The sequence below is a fragment of the Ochotona princeps genome, chromosome 26, assembly GCF_030435755.1.
Source record: "Ochotona princeps isolate mOchPri1 chromosome 26, mOchPri1.hap1, whole genome shotgun sequence".
NCBI lineage: Eukaryota > Metazoa > Chordata > Mammalia > Lagomorpha > Ochotonidae > Ochotona > Ochotona princeps.
In genome coordinates, this window is record NC_080857.1 from 24,389,021 (window position 1) to 24,407,201 (window position 18,181).

Below are 18,181 nucleotides of genomic sequence, written 5' to 3' on the forward strand. Positions count from 1 at the left end.
ATTCCTTATATCACAGTGTACTTAACTCTTTTAAAAACAAATGAAGCATTAATTATAGGTCCAGGAAGAGTGTATGCAACTAATTTGTAAGATACTCAATTAGCTATTGGAACAGAAATGCTAAACCTAGTTAAGTAACTTGCCCAAGGATACTGTGCTAGTAAATGCTTGGATGTTAACTTAAATACGTGACATTAAATCTGGATTTCTCACATCTTTAGTGTTGCCCAAGATGGAAGAAGGTTATTACTGCTTTTCCCAAAGGTTACAGATCAAATATAAACAGTGTTACAGAGTACTCACTTTCACATTTAAAGTCTACTCAATGAGTCTGAATTGAAATAACTGCAAATAGATATGGGACTAAAGTCAAACACTAATATAATCTTTTCTGGAGACAGGAATGGAATTGGGGTCATCAGGAATGTGAAGACTGTTGAAAAATTTTTGGGCAGGGCTTAAAAAGCCAACCCCTTTGTACATATCTAGCTGTGAACTTGTAGAGAAAATTTAATGAAATGCAACAAAGGCTTTTAAGACATAAATACCAAATGCACCAATGTTCACAGTTCAGAGTATTCCTGAATGGTTCATCTGCTATGCAGATACTGACACTACAGCAAAGGGTGAGCCCACATAAAACGAGGCACACAGAATCATCTGAAACTAATCAGATTAACTGCTTAAATGAACGTGCTTGTCAGAATTCTAACATTTTACTTACAACATAATAGTCCAAATGTCTAGGACACAGCAAAAAAAAAAAAAAAATTACTCAACATAGAAAGAACCAGGAAAATCATACTAATTGTTATGAGGGGAAAAATCAACAAATGTCCAGGTATTGCAATTGTCAGAAGAATAATAAAAGGTCAACACTTTGGAAATAAATGTAAAAGCAGAAGTACTCAGCAGAGAAACAGAAATCTTGAAGAGTAGCCCAAATGGATATTTTTAAACTGAAAAAAAAAAAAAACTATGTTAGAAATAAAGCTTCTCTAGATAGGTGCAAGGGCAGCACAAGGTTTGAAAGAGTGGGCAAAGTCACTGTATTTGGAGATAATAAGAAAATCACTAAAACAACCTCAAAAATATATAGAAAACAGAACCCTGGAAATATGAGCAGAGTCCAAGGAACATGTGGGACATTATGAAAAGGTTTAAATTTCATATCATAAGCTCTCCAAGAGCAGAGGAGATTGGGGCAGAAAAAAATTTTGAAAAACCAATCGCCTGTAATTTTCCAGATTTTGTTAAAATTTAACTTTTAAATTCAAAGCAATTGAAGAAAAATCACACTTCAAGGAATAATAGCAATCTGAAATTCTATTTTGGAAACATGGAGTCAGAATAGTGGGGTAAATTTTTTTTTTTCTTGAAGAAAATGGATGTCAATTCAGAATCCTTAATGTGTTGAAAATCCCCTTAGGAATTAGGGTGAGGAAAAGAAGAAAAGGTAAGAATTTTATTAGTATATCTGCCCTAAAGCTACAACTCTCAAATAATAATAATGCAACACAATAATGATCAACACGTGAGACTTATTATAAAGCTTATTATTAGCACTTTATATGGATTAAGTCATTTGATGCAAGAAATCTGGTGTTATTAACATCTGCATCATATAGATGAGAAACCAAAACATAAATGATTTTAGATAGCTAGTAAATGAGTGGACCAGAGTAGAACCCAAACAATACAGGTTCATAATATTTCCTAACTTCTTTGTAAACAAAAACAAATAAACAAAGAAACCTAAGACCAACCTCCTCCCCCAAACAAAAACAAAACCAAAAAACTCTAAATGATACTAAGTCTTCCAAGTATCTATACACAATTTGAAATGGATGTAACAAATTAAAAATACTTTATTTAATGTTGCTCTTTGGCATTAGAAACAGGAAAGTAAGGTACAAACATGATCAATTACTTAACCTGTAATAAAATGCTATTAGAAGTAGGATGAAACACTGATTTATCAAGAATAGGCAAAACAATAAAAGTTTGAGTACTCCGTATGTGACCAAAGTTGTTTAGGGAGCTAAAGCTGTGAAAATCAGCAAGATAAAGCTCCTGTTATTTAGGATTTTTTTACAAGTTAGATAATATGGAATGATACATTTAGTAATGGGAGTATGTACTAAACTGAAGCAGCATACAAAATACAAGACAGTAGAGAGGAAGGAAACATTCAATCATGACTGTTGCTGAAATAATTTTTCAAAAGGTTTTGAGAAGTACAAAAATATAAACATTCAGAGAAATATTCCATAGATTCATTTTCTATAACTACCTTGGACTACTATTTCTGTTGCAAAATTTGTAAATAAATTCGCAGTGATGTCAATAATGAACAGAAGGAAAAGCTAGAAGGTATTACCATATTGAGTACAGGTATTAATATTCTAAGCCTTTAGGGATTAATAACAATCTGAAATTCTAAACGTGACAGGGTAATTGCAAAATTCTTGAGAGAGAGCACCTGTTAGCTATTTTGCCACAAACTCAGAAGCTCAATGGTTGGCAATTTGGATAAAAAAGGGAAGATATTAAATTCATTAAGAGAACCCATCTAGTAAGACAAAAAGTGATATTCTACATGAGATCAAGAAAATTACATTCAATTTAAAGACTACCTTAAGAGCTGCAAAGTTAACAGCACTAGTTATAATGAGATCCACTTTCTAAGAATCCCTGTTACTGAAAATGGGGACAATAAGTACACAATAATGTTCACTGAACTAAAATATCATTACCGATGCATTAACAAGTGCTGAAATTTAATTCTTTCTTGATTTTATTCCATGCACAGCAGAAAGAATATTTTTTGTGTTCAAAAATCACTACTTAATTACACAGGGGGAAAAAAAGGTATCCATTGTGACCCATGACATTATAGGGCAGTGTCAGTGAGGGCTGAAAAAAAGAACAAGAGGAAAGAAACCAACTCAAACTCCTCAAGGTCCAGCACAGACTTTTAAATTTAAAATCATTATTATGCTGCTTTACTTATTCTCAATACTGTGGCAGTCAAATTTTACAATGTGGCAAACATGCTAGCAAAGAGACTACATAATGAATGAACCATTCACAGCCTCTGAGGCTGTGCTTCAAGTGACGTCCAATGACAGGGCAGAAGGCTAGTTCAAGCAACAGAGGAAAAACATTATAATTCATATTCCACATAATGACATGAATATCATATTTCCTTTTATTTATTTACTGTACACAGGCTATAATGGCTGTGAATGATTTTGAAATCCATAAGATTTAAAGGTGCTATGCATTTTTACTTTCCTCTAGATTGCATTATTAGTCAACAGTCATGAAATCACAGATTCGAAGTTGACACTTTATTTTTAACTGATTAATATTTTAAATCATTTATATACTAAATGGTTTATATTGCCTCTTCTAGGGGACTTTAATCTAAGAATTCCTAAGATAGCAACTAGACCAACAGATTAAGGATGAATATGAAGATCTACAAACAAAGCACACCTTTGAATATTCATCATCTAATATATTTAAATAATAGTTGAATGTATCAAGTTGCCAGGGGTTAAGAAATTGGCAACATGAATTAAGCCTTTTTTGACCCCACATTAATATACCTGCTTACAAATTGCAGTAAAAGTTTCTAATTTGTAACAACAAGGCATTTTAATAAGCTTTATTATATAGCTTTATTAAATTAGCATTTAAATATAAGCAATGAATATTAGATGATTAAATGCAATCACAAAAATTAAAAAAACTGGACTGTGCTCTGGATTAAGACTAGTAACTTTTTATACTTACTAAAGTTTAACAAACATATTCTCATCCCTGTCATAATAACAGAATTTGAAACTGTGGCCAAAATTTAATTACATAGGACACTAAGCTTCTTTTTAAGGGCAAATTTCAGTGTGGTGACTAAGTGTCTAAGGGTTTATCACTACGGTGTACTGATTAATGATACGGAATTAACTTTCTTTGCAACATGTTGGTAACTTTCTTACCTAGAGAGCATGCCCAGAGGTGTAACATTAAGTGATCCCATCAGCATTGCCAGGGCCATCCCTGGCGCTTCCCGCTCTATCACTTCTTTTGTGGCCTGTAATTAAAGATTAAATAGCAGACTGAGTGAAATTTGCCAAAAAATAAAGGGAGAGTAGTAAAGTTATTTTTAAAAATTATAAATCAGGTTTTCTAAAAAGTATACTTTGTAGCTCCCAGACATTTATCTTTTTTTCCAGATTTAGCTCTTTAGGATCACTGAATAGAACCTGAGCACCATGAAAATCCAGAGAAATTTTATATTAGCCTAAGTCACAGATCAGAAATATCTGAGAGAAACCTCATCTTGCCTAATATCCTAAATCGCAAAAAATAAGCCTTAGATTGCTGTAATAATAGCTCAATGGATTTTTTACATGGCAAGAAATCTGGCCTCCTCTCTTCTCCTTTTTATTTGCCCATTTCTCTTTTCCTAAAAAAAGTATTTTGTTTATATAAAATGCAGAGAGAAAGAGGGTGTCTTAGAAACACATTTCCCATCTGCTGCTTCAGTCCCCACGTGCCTGCAACAACTAAGGCTGGGCCAGGCGCAAGCCAGGAGGCAGAAACACGCATGTGTCTTCCATGGTGGGTGGCAAGGATTCTGCTACTTTATCCATCACTTGCTGCATCCTAAGATGCATGTTAGAAGGAACCTGGCCATTCTGATATAAGATACGGGAATTCTAGTAGGCCAAACACCTGCCTGTGCCCTTAAAACCCCATCTCATCTAATTATTCCCATCTCAATGCTTTTATAACATGGATTAAAGGAAATCAAGAAGTCATCAGGTTTTACCGTGTAACAGACTAGCTAGAGGAAAATTGTTGTATCACATTTTTCATCTTAACTACAAATTAACTGATTTCTCAAAGAAGAATTAAAAAGAAGACAGGAAAATATCATTGTCTAAAGGTGAGTCAATAGTTATATGAGCAAACCTTGGAGATAGTCTTAGTTGAATTTTACACCACCACAATAATGTAAGTACCTTAAAGCAAGTAACATGAATTCTATGTGTATCACAGTACATGTAAAGGTTAGGCTTACACTACATCACAGTTTATTAACTGTGTAATTGTATATACAATAAATCAGTGAGCATAATATTTGATTGCCAAAAAATGCGACAATCATCTGAGCCTTTAACCAGTCACAATGTTTTCTTTGTGGAGGGTCTGACTTGATAGTGATAATTGCTGACTGATCAACTAAATCTGAACTATTTCAAGAATGACCAAAATTACATGGAGACACAAGCTTATTTAGGGACAGCAACAGTTTTCCACAGTGTGAGGTTGCCATAAAATTTCAATGTATGAAAAACTCAGTGTTTGCAAAGAGCAATAAATCAAGCTGCAATTTAATAAGGTGTGCCTGAATATTGTAATAAAATGGTTGAGATAGGCTGAAAGTTGGGAGGAAAATATATGACTTAATGAATCCCCAGTTCCATTTATATAAATGAAGCAAATTAAAATAATTGTGAGCAATACTGCAATAATGCTTGTGAAATAAAATATCCCAGTAAGAAAAAGACAAAAGGAAATAAAAAAAAAATCATAAGGAAACTTAGAGAAAGGCTGACACTTCAACATTACATAAGAAGTGGAGTGATATTCCTAAGTGACAAGGCAACTCTGGATAAAAGTTGAGGACTTGGTGTAGCAGATACAATATATCAAGTATGCATTTGATGCTAATTAACACTGCAAACGTTTATACAAAAGACAAGATCAATAGCCCTTTCACCACATCTCAGGGGCTTGATATTTTTAATTTCATTCATTCAAAAAGTTTTTTTCTTCTTAATTTTCTCACTGACCCATAGGTACACACTAGCATCATTTGCTTCAAGAAGGTTTTTGATTTACTTTTTCATTTCTTCAGTGACAGACTGGTCATTCAGTAGCATACTACTTAATTTAATGTTGTTGTTACATTTTTTTTCTTCTTGTTGTTGATTTTGTTTTATGGGGATGAATAGTAACTCTGTAATAGAGACCATCACATCCAGATGTGAAGACACAAGGCAGAATGCATCTCTACTTTCAAATCAAAGATGGTTTCCCAAACAAACTGTTAAAATATATCTTGGCAATAAGATGCTGGACACTCTGCCATTGTCTATACCTGCAATGTCAGGATACACTTAAATAGCAGAATGATAGACTTATGACTGCTCATGAAGGACTATACTATTGTAATGATACAGGGGAAACCAATGAGAAGGGGGAACTTGGGGAGGAGGTAAGAGAAATCTGAGCACTTACAGAACGGTTTCATAAAATAATAAGGTAAATAACTTTAATTTAAAAATTAAAAAAATTTAAAATGAATATAAGCCATGGGTTAATCCTTTAATAATGTGAAGACATTTATTTGTAAGATCCAGGAGCATCAACGGGTCTGCCATGTGGGTGGCAGAGGACCAAGTACTGGCACAATCTTCTGCTGCTTTCCCTGGCCATCAGAAAGGAGCTGGAAGGGAAGTGGAGCAGCCAGGATATGAAACAGTGCCCATCTGGGGTGCCAGGGTTGAACGCAGTGGTTTTATCAGTTGTGGTACAATGGTGGTCCCAGAAACGGAAATTCTTAAATTCCTCAGTTCAGGAGTGAACTACTACCATGGAAGTTAAAGCTGCAAAATACTGAGCTAACACTAAAAGTTTACATGTAATTTTTCAAAATTAATCCATCTGGGATGATTTTCAGATCTCCTGAGAAGAAATGCTTCTGTGTCATTGAGAAATTCTTCTTAAGACAGCTTAAAACCTTAAATTCATAAAAATCAAACAAGGGGATTTATAAAATCAATGGTTGACTCTTAATCAGCTTCAGGATTAGTACTGTTTGGATCGGTTTGTTTCCCTACTGATGTGCCAGAAATTTGTTCCTTTGGCAATGTTACAAGGCAGTGGGATTTGTTTTGTACTTCAAGATTTTATTTATGTGAAAGGCAGAGTTAAACCACGAGAGAAGAAAAAGGAGCGAGGGAATGAGGAGGGGTGAGAGACTAACGAGGGAGAAAGGAAGGAGGAAAAGGGGAGAGAGGAAAAGGGAGAGAGAGAAGACAAGAGTGAGAGGGAGGGAGAGAGGGAGGAAGAGATGGAGAGAGAGAGAGAGGGAGGGGAGAGGAAGAGAGGGAGAGATGGAGAGAGAGGGAGGGGAGAGGGAGGGAGGAGAGATGGAGTGAGAGAGGGACGGGGAGGGGGAGAGGGAGAGAGAGGGAGGGAGAGAGGGAGGGAGAGAAGGAGGGGGAGAGAGGGAGGGAGAGAGAGAGAGGGAAGGAAATAGCGAGGGGGAGAGGGAGAGAGGGAGGGGGAGAGGGAGGGAGAGAGAGGGAGAGATTGCGAGCACAAGCACTTTCAGATGCTGGTTCACACCCCATGCCACAGTACCAACAAAGGGCAATGGAATTTTCAAGGGTTTCCAACAAGGCAAGATAATTAAGACATTGATCTTATGAAAGTTTTCCTAAAGAGAATGTGTAGTTATACTAAGAGCAAGACTGACCCCCAATAACTCTGGCATTCTGCCTCAACATGTATCTCTTTTTACATGTCACTCTCTCCTTTCTGGTTGTCTTCAAATATGATGCAAAGTGGGGGGGATTTCTCAGTAGTGCTGAACAGATGGAGTCACCTAAACTTGGACTTCATAAATGTTAACAGTCTCAGTTACCTTGTTATAGCATTGGAAAACAATAACACAGGGAGTCACACAAAGATGAGGTGTTACAAAGAATACTAGCACACTTTGTTTACACAGAAGGACTAAAATATGGACAGCTGACACAATGTATTTCTTTTAAAATATGATCATTTAGAGAACAACATTTATCCATTTAAGCAACAAAAAATTTTAGATATCTTTGAAGTACTTAATATTCTAGTCACCAAAGCTGCAGTACTGAATAAGATAAATCCTAAGTATATGACCATTTAATTATCAAATTACTTAAAAGAATGCATAAAGAAGATACAGGCCTTTTTTTTTTCCTGTAATTCTAAAACACATCATTGGATTTAATCAAAGCACTGAACTGTGGTGTACAGGAATGTCTCACTTCATTTTACACAGAGCCAGCTCATCAGACTTTGCTTCTGTGATATTGAATTGAATCAAACAGAACAACTCATGAAATTCTTACTTATTTGAAGACACTGGTCACCATTTTCCACTGTGGTCTTCTTTAGCAGGCCTAATGGGAGCAAATTTCCCCATTATGCCCAATAACTAGGGGTGGTGCATGTCTACACTGTCAATTTGTTTTAAAATATGTTTGTGAATCAAGGCAGCCTTGAGAATAGAGACAAATTTGGGGTTATCTTTCAGTATGCTTATACTTCACAGCTAATTTCAATTCTTTTTTCCACTTCCTACCTATTACATTTAGCTTTTAAAAATTCTGTTGTGCTTATACATGAGTAAGTCAAGTTAAATACTTTTCAGCATATAAGTGAATATACATATGGATGAGTAGATATATATACATTTTCTTGATTCACAGCTCTTCATTATGTTCTAAACACACTATTGGGGAAGACTGTTATTTTTTTTGAATGTTATCTAGAGAATTTTGCTTATAGATACAAACCTTATGTTTCTTAGAACATAAGGGAAAAATACACATTGTAATGATACCACTGAAAATATTGGTGCTGATACAGTGACTGAGTTGGTTAGTGGAAGGAAGGTGCCATGCTGCTGGATTAGATACAAACTAATCTTCAATAGTGTACACATATAATCTTATAATTCCATGGAATACATTCTCCTTTTTATTCTGTCTTGCTATGAACTTGCTTGGACTAGAAGAAAGATCATGATGTATGAAGCTGGAATTCAACCACAGTTACTGGCCAGAAGAATAGGCTTTGCAATGTCTTCCACAGTGCTAAACCTTAACACATGCGCAATAAACATTCTCTGAATAAAAGTCTAAATGACCTAGTCTAGGTTTCAAACCTAGCTTTACTTAGCTGCTCAGTGAATTAAAAGAAAACACTTGGCCTCTCCGAGCTTTGATAAACACATAAAAAGGGTAGGAGAACTAATTGATGTAAGTAAGCCATCTAGTGTTAACTGACCATCAATACCTATTAATATTTTCTAATGCTTCCACTTTCCAATTCGATTGGAAACATCCATGTGTACTAGAGCTCAACTCCCAACAGCAGATTCTATGTCAGTTAGAAAACATGAAAATCCAGAAAACAAAGAAACAGTTGCTGACAAACACTCAAAAAATAGAGATAGAGAGAAAACGTCCAAATGTACAAGAATTCACAAGGACACAACAGTAAGCAGAATAACAAAAAACGGTGTCCAAATTTACCAGCAAGTAAATCAGATGATAACTGGAAGATGAACAAGATAGTAAGAGGTGAATGAAAACACACACTAGTCAAAAGTGGAGAGGTACATCTAGAAGGCAAATAGCAAGAGAAGAAAATGTACCTTAGAATAAACCATGAGAAAGATACTAGTATAAACTATGAGAAACTCAAACAGAAGAACAGTTTTAAGAATGTAGCTTTATCACTTTCAATACATATGTTACTTATATCTATTAATGAATAGATAAAAAGTATTCATTAAAGATAGACTATTCATTACCAATTCCAAAAGAAAGTTTGAAGACATTTTGTAACCAAGATAAAATAGCTTCCTACTTCCTTACACATTATTTTTGTCACCATATTCTCTTTTTTCTCCATAAGACAGGATAAATACTTTAATTTCTACTTCATTTATCAGCTTTTTCAACTATTCAGGTAAAAAATAATGAGAGTCTAAGTTAAATTTAGCAATTCTCTCGAAGTATATTTAACTTCTAATACTTGTAACTATGTAAGTTTCAACTGTCTATGAAAGATTACATAATTGTGACCTTTTGCTTTAATCACTGTCACTTTGAAGATAATAATAAACTCAGAGATTCTTCAAAGGTTGCCAAATTACAAAACTAGTGTCCTAATGATTCTATAGCTAGGGATCTTGATGAATTTCAGGACCATTTTTAACTCCAATGAAAACTATCCATAAAAAAGTTATTGTTAACGAACACTGACATACAAACAGCTAAATTTCTATGTGCAGATATCATCTATATGCTTGGGAAATAGTTGTGAAAAATCATTTTGTACGAATATAGTATTTTTAAACACCATTTTTTTCTTTTTATTGATTGCATTGCATTATGTGACACAGTTTTATAGGCACTGGGATTCCCCCACTCCTCCCCAAACCCTCCCCCCATGGTGGATTCCTCCACTTTGTTGCATTACCACAGTTCAAATTCAGTTGAGATTCTTTCATTGCAAGCATTTACCAAGCTTAAAGTCCAGCATCTTATTGTTCAGATAAGTTCAACGGTTTGTTGGGGAGACCATCTCTGGTCTGAAGGTAGAACCGGCAGAGTATCATCCCGATCAATTAAAAGCCCCTACATAACATCAGCAACAATTTATAACATTATGGAGTTAATTGACATAGTATTGAGTAACCAATACGTTAAAAAAAAATGCAAGTTCTGAACCACATCCTGTGACTACTTCATTGACATTTCAATTTTAGTTTATATACAACCGGGTTCTATACACCTTAAAATGGCTATACATTACTATTCAGCTGTCTCGTGTCTATTTTCATTTTAGTATTTAGCATTTTATAGCGTTGAAGCATGATTTTGCTGAACCTGGCTGTTTTTCGGGTAGTCTAACTCTATAACTCAGACAAGACATATGTCAACAGTTTAGGCGCAGAACAGTTTTAGGAGAGGTGTGCAGAGAAATCTTCAATACCCTAGTGAGGAGTAACTAATCTTTGTGTCCCACCTAATAAGGTATAAGTGCATCCACGCTGAACGTTTCCTGTGTGATTCTAAGCTTTCCTTGTTGTTCTCTATCTATTTCAGATTTTTTGTTTGTTTGTTTTGAGGGGTTTCTGGAGTGATCCTGATGGTCATTGCCAGAGAGGGTGGGGACCCAAATTTGGAACCTGGCAAGAACCAGAGAAAGCTCCCCTCCCTATTCCCGAAGGAAGTTTACTGTTCTTCCATTTTTGCAGACTTCTCAGGGCTCCTGGTTGACATTCCAATGCTCTTGGATCCTGCAAGGCAGGATTTGGACTTCTTCCATCCCATGTGGTAGATCCAAGAGGGAGTGGATGACCTCAGAGTTCTTGGCCTCTGAAGGCACTCCAATTCCCCGTGGTCTCCTTGGCAGTTGGGATGTAGTCCTTGGTGCTCATACTGATAGTCCTTGCTAAACACCATTTTATTAAGAGAATTTGTGTTGACCCACTGGTCACTTGAGGGTAGATTCAATCAATTTTATTAATAATTCCTAAAGTGCCTCTGCCAATTACTTAATCTATCAATGAAATATCAACTAAGGCTACTATTAAATTCCAAATCTATCAAGGTGATACATGTTCAGAGTAATTTTTAAAGTTAGATGTGAAAATTCTTCATTGGAACAGAGTACAGATCTAGCGAAGAGATAAATTTGATAAAATCAGGTAGTTAAATGTCAGCAATAATTTTCCTATGCATTGAAGACCAAACATATTACTTTTATCCTACATTTCCAAAATGGGCTGAAACCAACTAATAATTCCAAGGTTGCTTCTGGAAGCATTATATGGTATAGAGAAACTATTTTTAAAAGTATTTCCTTTCCCTTGGGTCTTCAAGTGAAGGATAAAGTTTCCATACATGGGAAACTTCCATGTATATGAAAACAGCACCCATTATAGTCATAAATCCATTCCTTTCTTTTATCATTTAAAACAGCAAAATAGAAACAAGAGCTATAACATCATAAAATCAATCTTGATTCTACTCTAATTAAATACATTCATTCAAAGATATTTACTTTTGATACTGTTTGCAAACACTTGTCAACCAATCATACCATACCTATATACCACTACCATGTGACTAAGTGGATAAAGTTAGAAAGAAGAATACACGCATCATGATTTCACTTGGGAAGTAGAATCTACTATGTATCTTTTCCTTGGGGTTTTAATTCTCTTAATATTTACATCTTCTGAAAGAACAAAAAAGTTTCACATGAAAAAAGAGAAACTCCATTTTGTTTTTCAGCTCAAATTCTGCAACACATAAATAACATATAAGATCTGAAAATAGTTCTACCATATGAGCCAGCCTTGCATTCCTGGAAATTTACCCTAACAAAACAAAATGAGCAGATGATAGTTATTTGTGCATACAGGTTTACTGGAGTGCAATTCACAACAGCAAAGATACAGAATCAACCCATCAATGGCTGACTGTATAAAGAAAATGTCACACACACACACACACTATGGAATACTACTTAGTCATAAAAAGGACGAAATCCTGTTTTGAAATCCTGTTTTTTGCAACAAAATGAATACAACTGGAAAACATATACTTAGTGAAACAAGCCAGCCCCTAAAGACAAATGTTATGTGTCCTCTGATCCGTGATAACTAAAATACAGAGTACACAAAATAGTAACCTATGAGTGGGACTGACATAATATCTCATTATAGCTATAGCCTTTGACTGCACTCATGAGTAACAGCGGTTATTTTTTTCTTGCTAGTTGTTGAATTCTTTACCTAAGAGTTGTTAAGCCTGTGAGTGATCTCAAAATGAACTAAAATTATGCTGTTGTAAAAACAAAAACAACATAAAGAAGTAGGGGCATAGATGGGGAACACAGGCAGGAGGGAGGAGTATGAAGTTATCACCATGCCCCTAAATCTGTACTGTGAAATTTATTTACATTATACAAAAAGTTATAATATATATTAAAAAGATTTGGGCAAAGGAAACAGTGTAATTGTAGGGTGAATGCAAGAAAAAAGAATAAAAATCTTAATGCTTGTGTATACTTCATATTCCATTCTATTCAATTAACATGAATTCTGCAGTGAGCCTGAGATGGTGACTTGAATTGATTTTTCTTGCATTACATCTAAATTTTTATGTTTAACAAATCACTGGGCCAGGTAAAGCATTTAAACATAATTATCACTGTAATTATATCATAACCTATAAAGAAAGCCAACAAAGTTATCTAGGTTAACAAAAGAATGCATTTCATTGTAGGAGTAGAAACTGATTTTGGAATTTATTGAGAAACACTATGTTGCATATAATACATATCATGGGTGGTGAAAATATTTTCCAATATCTCTATCCAAATAACCATTTAACCTCCTTTGCTAATATTTAGATACCAATCCTTATTCAATAACCAGCCTCAGTACACAGAAGTGATAGTTTTTGTGTTAAAATCCTTCTGTTTACACATCTGTATTTCAAATTATTTCCCTCCTTTACCTAAACATATTTTATAATCAAATTATCAAATCAAAATGCCAGACCTAGCTGAGTAAATCACTTTTACTAATAAGACTTTCATAAAAAATGTGTAAGATTTTTCTCATATTCATATAGCTAATTCTGATCGCCAATCCCCTAGATTACAAAGAATATTTGTATTTCTATAAATTTTTTATACCTATATACTATACATTTAATGATTTGTGGTATTCTGTAAAAATCAAAAAGGTTGTACTGATGTGGACTACATATCTTTCAATCTGTAAAGAAAATATTATTCATTGTTGATCCTCAAAAATTGATATGTAGATAGGCCAATGTTATCTTGCAAAGTTTGTTTAAGCTGATGTTAGTGATGCCTGCATGCCACAACAGATTATCCATTCAAGTCTTAGTTGCTCTACTTCAATCTGGCTTCCTACTATTGTGCCTGGGAAGGATAATACAAGTACTTGATGCCCTGCCAGTGATTTGGGAAACCAAGATTTGGCTTCAACCTGGCTCACATCTGGCCACTGAGGTCATTTTCACAGTAAACCAGAAATCAGAAACTCTTTCTGTTTTTCTGACTTACAAAACGAAACAGAACAAAATAAAAATAGAAAAAGGAAAAGAAAAAAGAAAACCCACCCAAAATAAACATCCTCTCCCAACAAAAGTTACTATGTAGATATGTAGGGAGAGACAAGAATATGTCCTGGAGATCTAACATACAACATGGTACCTGCAGCTCACAGCACTGTATCATATCCTGAAACTTGGTAAGGGAACGCATATCAAGCAGTCTCATGGCAAGATATGTTAATTTGATTGTGGCAACCATTTCTTAATATAGACACATTGGTATATCGAAAGTGCAACAATTTTTATTTTTTGATGTCATACTTCAATAAAGCTGGTAAATAATGAAATATGAGGTTGAAACAATCCAATTTGAAAGGATGCTGTTTGGTTAGTGAATTAGTAAATAATCTAGTCTCTTTTTTCAGCCACTGTGGGGTATTTTTCCTTAAATGCGGTTATTAGTGATAAATTATATACAGAAAATGATGGCTGTCATAAAAAATCTATATTTTGGATTTTGACTATATTACTGCTTATATAATTTATTTGGTTTACTTAAAACAGTGCACATTTTTGGTATTCACACAACATTCATACAATTTTAGGCTTTATTTAAATCTTAATTGAGAATACAATAAGCAAAACCCTACTCTAGAGTGTAAGTACTATTTGCAAATGGCTCAGTGCCTAATGATTTCATAAAGTCTAAATCTTTGTCCTTTTGCCTCAAGATATAACAATTTTCATTGAAAACATGTAATTATCACACCAAATTTTCATTTCAACAAAACTCCATTCTTACTAAAATAGGCAGTGTGATAAAATGAGAGGAACAGGAAATAGATGAGGTAAAGGAAGTGCAGTAAAAATTGCTTCAGAAAGATGAAAAAGCAAAAATACCCCATTTTGATTTTAACTATTGTAAGGTGTTACATTTCACACCACCAGTAGTGTTAAAACGGGCCCAACTGAAAAACAGGAAAATTTGTATAGTACTCCCACAAGTGAAAGAAAATTCACTATTTTCATTGCCTTGAGTACAATACTTCCCAAAAGTAAATTCAGTATTTCCATCACCTTAGAAAATTCTAGTATTAAGGTGAGAGAAAAACATATGCAAACATACATACGTGGAGGTTATTAATCAAATACTTTGAATGAACTACCTAGCTTTCTACAGGTTTTCTCACTGAAATACTGATTTTAGTGCTAGTAATATTTTATTTTGTGATCAGGCTTTTTAAGTCTTCCTTTGCAACCTAGAAATCTACTCATTTTCATTTTTTATATATTATACAAATATAGCTTTTGTTCTGATGCTGTCTAAAGTTAATCTTGCAAATTTCTGTTTGTAAAAAGAGAGCAATGGTATTTACCACTCTTCTTGTAAGACTAAACTATAGCAGCACAAAGCATTTTTAATAATTAAAAATGTCACAACAGTTGTAATGCTATTATGCTAATTTTATACATCACATAAACTTAGAATGCATTGAAAAAGTTCTTATTTCTCCTTTCTTCTTTTTGTGGAGATAAAATAATATAACATTTAGTTATATAATCCAATAATGGAAAAGCAGGACTTATACTATTGTAATAATATGGGGAAAATCAGTCGGGAGGGAGGTGATCTGGGGGGTCCCAGACCCTACATAATTGTACCACAAAATTCAAACTAAAATAAAATAAAAAAAGAATCACTTATGCATCTATAAGTTTCTAATAAAAAGCACAAACACAAATCAAGTGTTATTTCCCTTCTTGTTGTCAAGATGAAGGGTATAAATGTTAAGAGTAGCTCAAAAATAGCCTCTTTTGAATAATACAGGGAAAATCAAGCTCTGCAAGGCAGATTTATAGAGAGGAAAGGACAGAGAGAGAAACAGGTTTTCAATCTGCTAGCTCAGTCTCCAAATGGTCAATGGCCAGAGTTGAGCTGATCCAAATACAAGAGCCAGACACTTCCTTCAGTTTTCTCATGTGGGTGCAGGATCCAAAGCCTTGGGACATCTTTTGCTGCCCTCCCAGTACACAAGCAGAGAGCTGGATTAGATATGGAGCAGCCAGGGCATGAACCAGTTCACATATGGGATGCCAGCACTGCAGGCAGAAGCCTGGCATACCACAATGCTTGTTCATGTATTTAGTATTTTTAATTTTAAAAATGACTCTAACAACGATGTATAGTTATAATTCTAACTATAAATTATTTTCCAAGGATATGTGTACATATATACATGAGTAGACGACTGATTCATATTATAGAGGTTCAATACATTTCTTTATGTAAAAGATTTAAAAGTGACTATTCCATAAGAAAAGATTAACTATCAAGCATTAGCTATGGAGAAGAAAAAAGCCCTCACAAAGGTCCCATTAACACTATTAGAAAAAGACATATTTGTTGCATGAACTTCATGCCTTTGATTTGGGGTGCGCTTATGAGATTGAGCCCTATAGTGTATGAGCAATAACATAATTGAATATTATTATGTTAATAGAAACTGGGGGAAAAAGTTATTGGCTTATATTTCAAATGTATCAAAACAATATTGCTAAAATGTACATCTGACCTTACCAAAATGATTTCCTGATAAGCAGCTCCCTGAATTCTTCATTGTTACAATCAGATTTTCACAAGTACTGAGCCACAGAAAGTAAACAAAAAGAAAACAGTTTATAAAAGAAACAAATTTGCCAAACTTAATCTGATTACTCATCTACATGCTAACACAAACAGGAACTTTTTAACTTATTAAATTGCTAAGTTGAAATAATGCTGTGCAAGTGAAAAACTTGCAGTATGAATATATATATATACACATACATATGAATACGTGTATTCTAAGAGGATAGTTTGATAAGTTATGATATTCCATTTTTAATAGTTCAAAAGTGATTATCACAATGTGTCTGCTCTTTATATGAAGAGAATGTGACAGAAACTAAGTGTTCTAAATGTTTAGCAATGTGGAAGTTCAGTTATTTCATAACATACCTACAGTCTAGCAATAGATAAATGCAGTTTTTTTCTAGAATAAGTATTCAAAGGAGGAAAGGTTACAATATAAAACGAGGAATTAACCTTCTGCTAGGTCTATGATCTTTATTTACTCCTTTAATATCTATAAATGTGATTTCCTTATTTTACAATGGTACTAACACTACTGGTTTGCTGGTGGGTTAAATATGATACCATATAAAGTGCTATCATAATTTCTGGCATATTTAGTAAGTTTACTATACAATGGTGAGTGCCATGGTAACAACTATTATGATGGATCAAAAAAAAAAAAAGATAAAAACTTGTATGAAATGCTCACAATTGCAGAACTTAACCAATTAGTCCGAGGTAACAAGTTTGGGTTGTTATTATTGTTTTTTATTTGCTTTGTTTTACTTTTCTGTATTTTCCAAGTTATTTGCTTTGCAAAATTTTACCTTATTTTTATATCTGAAAAAAGGAAACATTACAAAACCTATTATGAATAAGTTTAGTGAGAACTTTCATTTTATTCTTTTTACCACATGACTATACTTTTCAGATACAACTACATCTTTAAAATTGGTCTCCCAAGAAAAAAAGTAGCAACTTTATGCTTTATGTTCTTATTGAATGGCTATGGTAAGCAAACTGCTGTGCTCCCACAATGCTAACCCTAAGCAGGAGGTGCATGCAGGTGAAGATGGATATTCAGATTGAGGAAGCTTGGTGCTGATGGTCCTCAGTGTTCTGCAGTTACTAATTGTCATAAAAGGCAAAATATGCAAATTTTGAATTTTTCTACTCTCACAATCCTATTTAATTTTGATCAGAAGGCATTGAAAAGAAAATAATTTAACAAGGGGTATTTTCTTTTAGGATCTGTGCTAAAGATGTCTGTCAGGGAATTATTATCTCTGCAAAGTAAAAATATATATGTACTACTGTAGCACGGCTATGAACAAATCAAGAAAATCTAATTCCTGCGTATCTGAGGAATCAAATTAAGACGTTTTTATGATGCTAGTATGAACAGGAAATACTCAATTCTTCACAACTACTAAACACTATAAGACATCTCAAATGTATTCTAAGATACACACAAAAAGTGGTTTTGGCTTGTACTCATTTCAGGTATTGTTAAATATTTTAAAGCTATTCTTATTAGGAAAGTAAGATAAATCTAACTGAATTTATATTTTAGTGCTTTATTTTACTACAAGAACTTTGGTCTTCTCATAAA

The 18,181-nt window shown here is 34.0% G+C and overlaps 1 protein-coding gene across 4 annotated transcripts in view; it reads right to left on the reverse strand.

The window, feature by feature from the left end:
• Positions 1-18,181, reverse strand: part of GPHN (gephyrin) — a 352,857-nt gene that overhangs the window by 184,670 nt on the left and 150,006 nt on the right. For all 4 annotated transcript variants that reach the window (XM_004584467.3, XM_058655546.1, XM_058655544.1 and 1 more), the window contains one exon: positions 4,005-4,099. In XM_004584467.3, the coding sequence (XP_004584524.1) occupies positions 4,005-4,099 (95 nt within the window). The remainder of the gene's footprint in view (positions 1-4,004; positions 4,100-18,181) is intronic.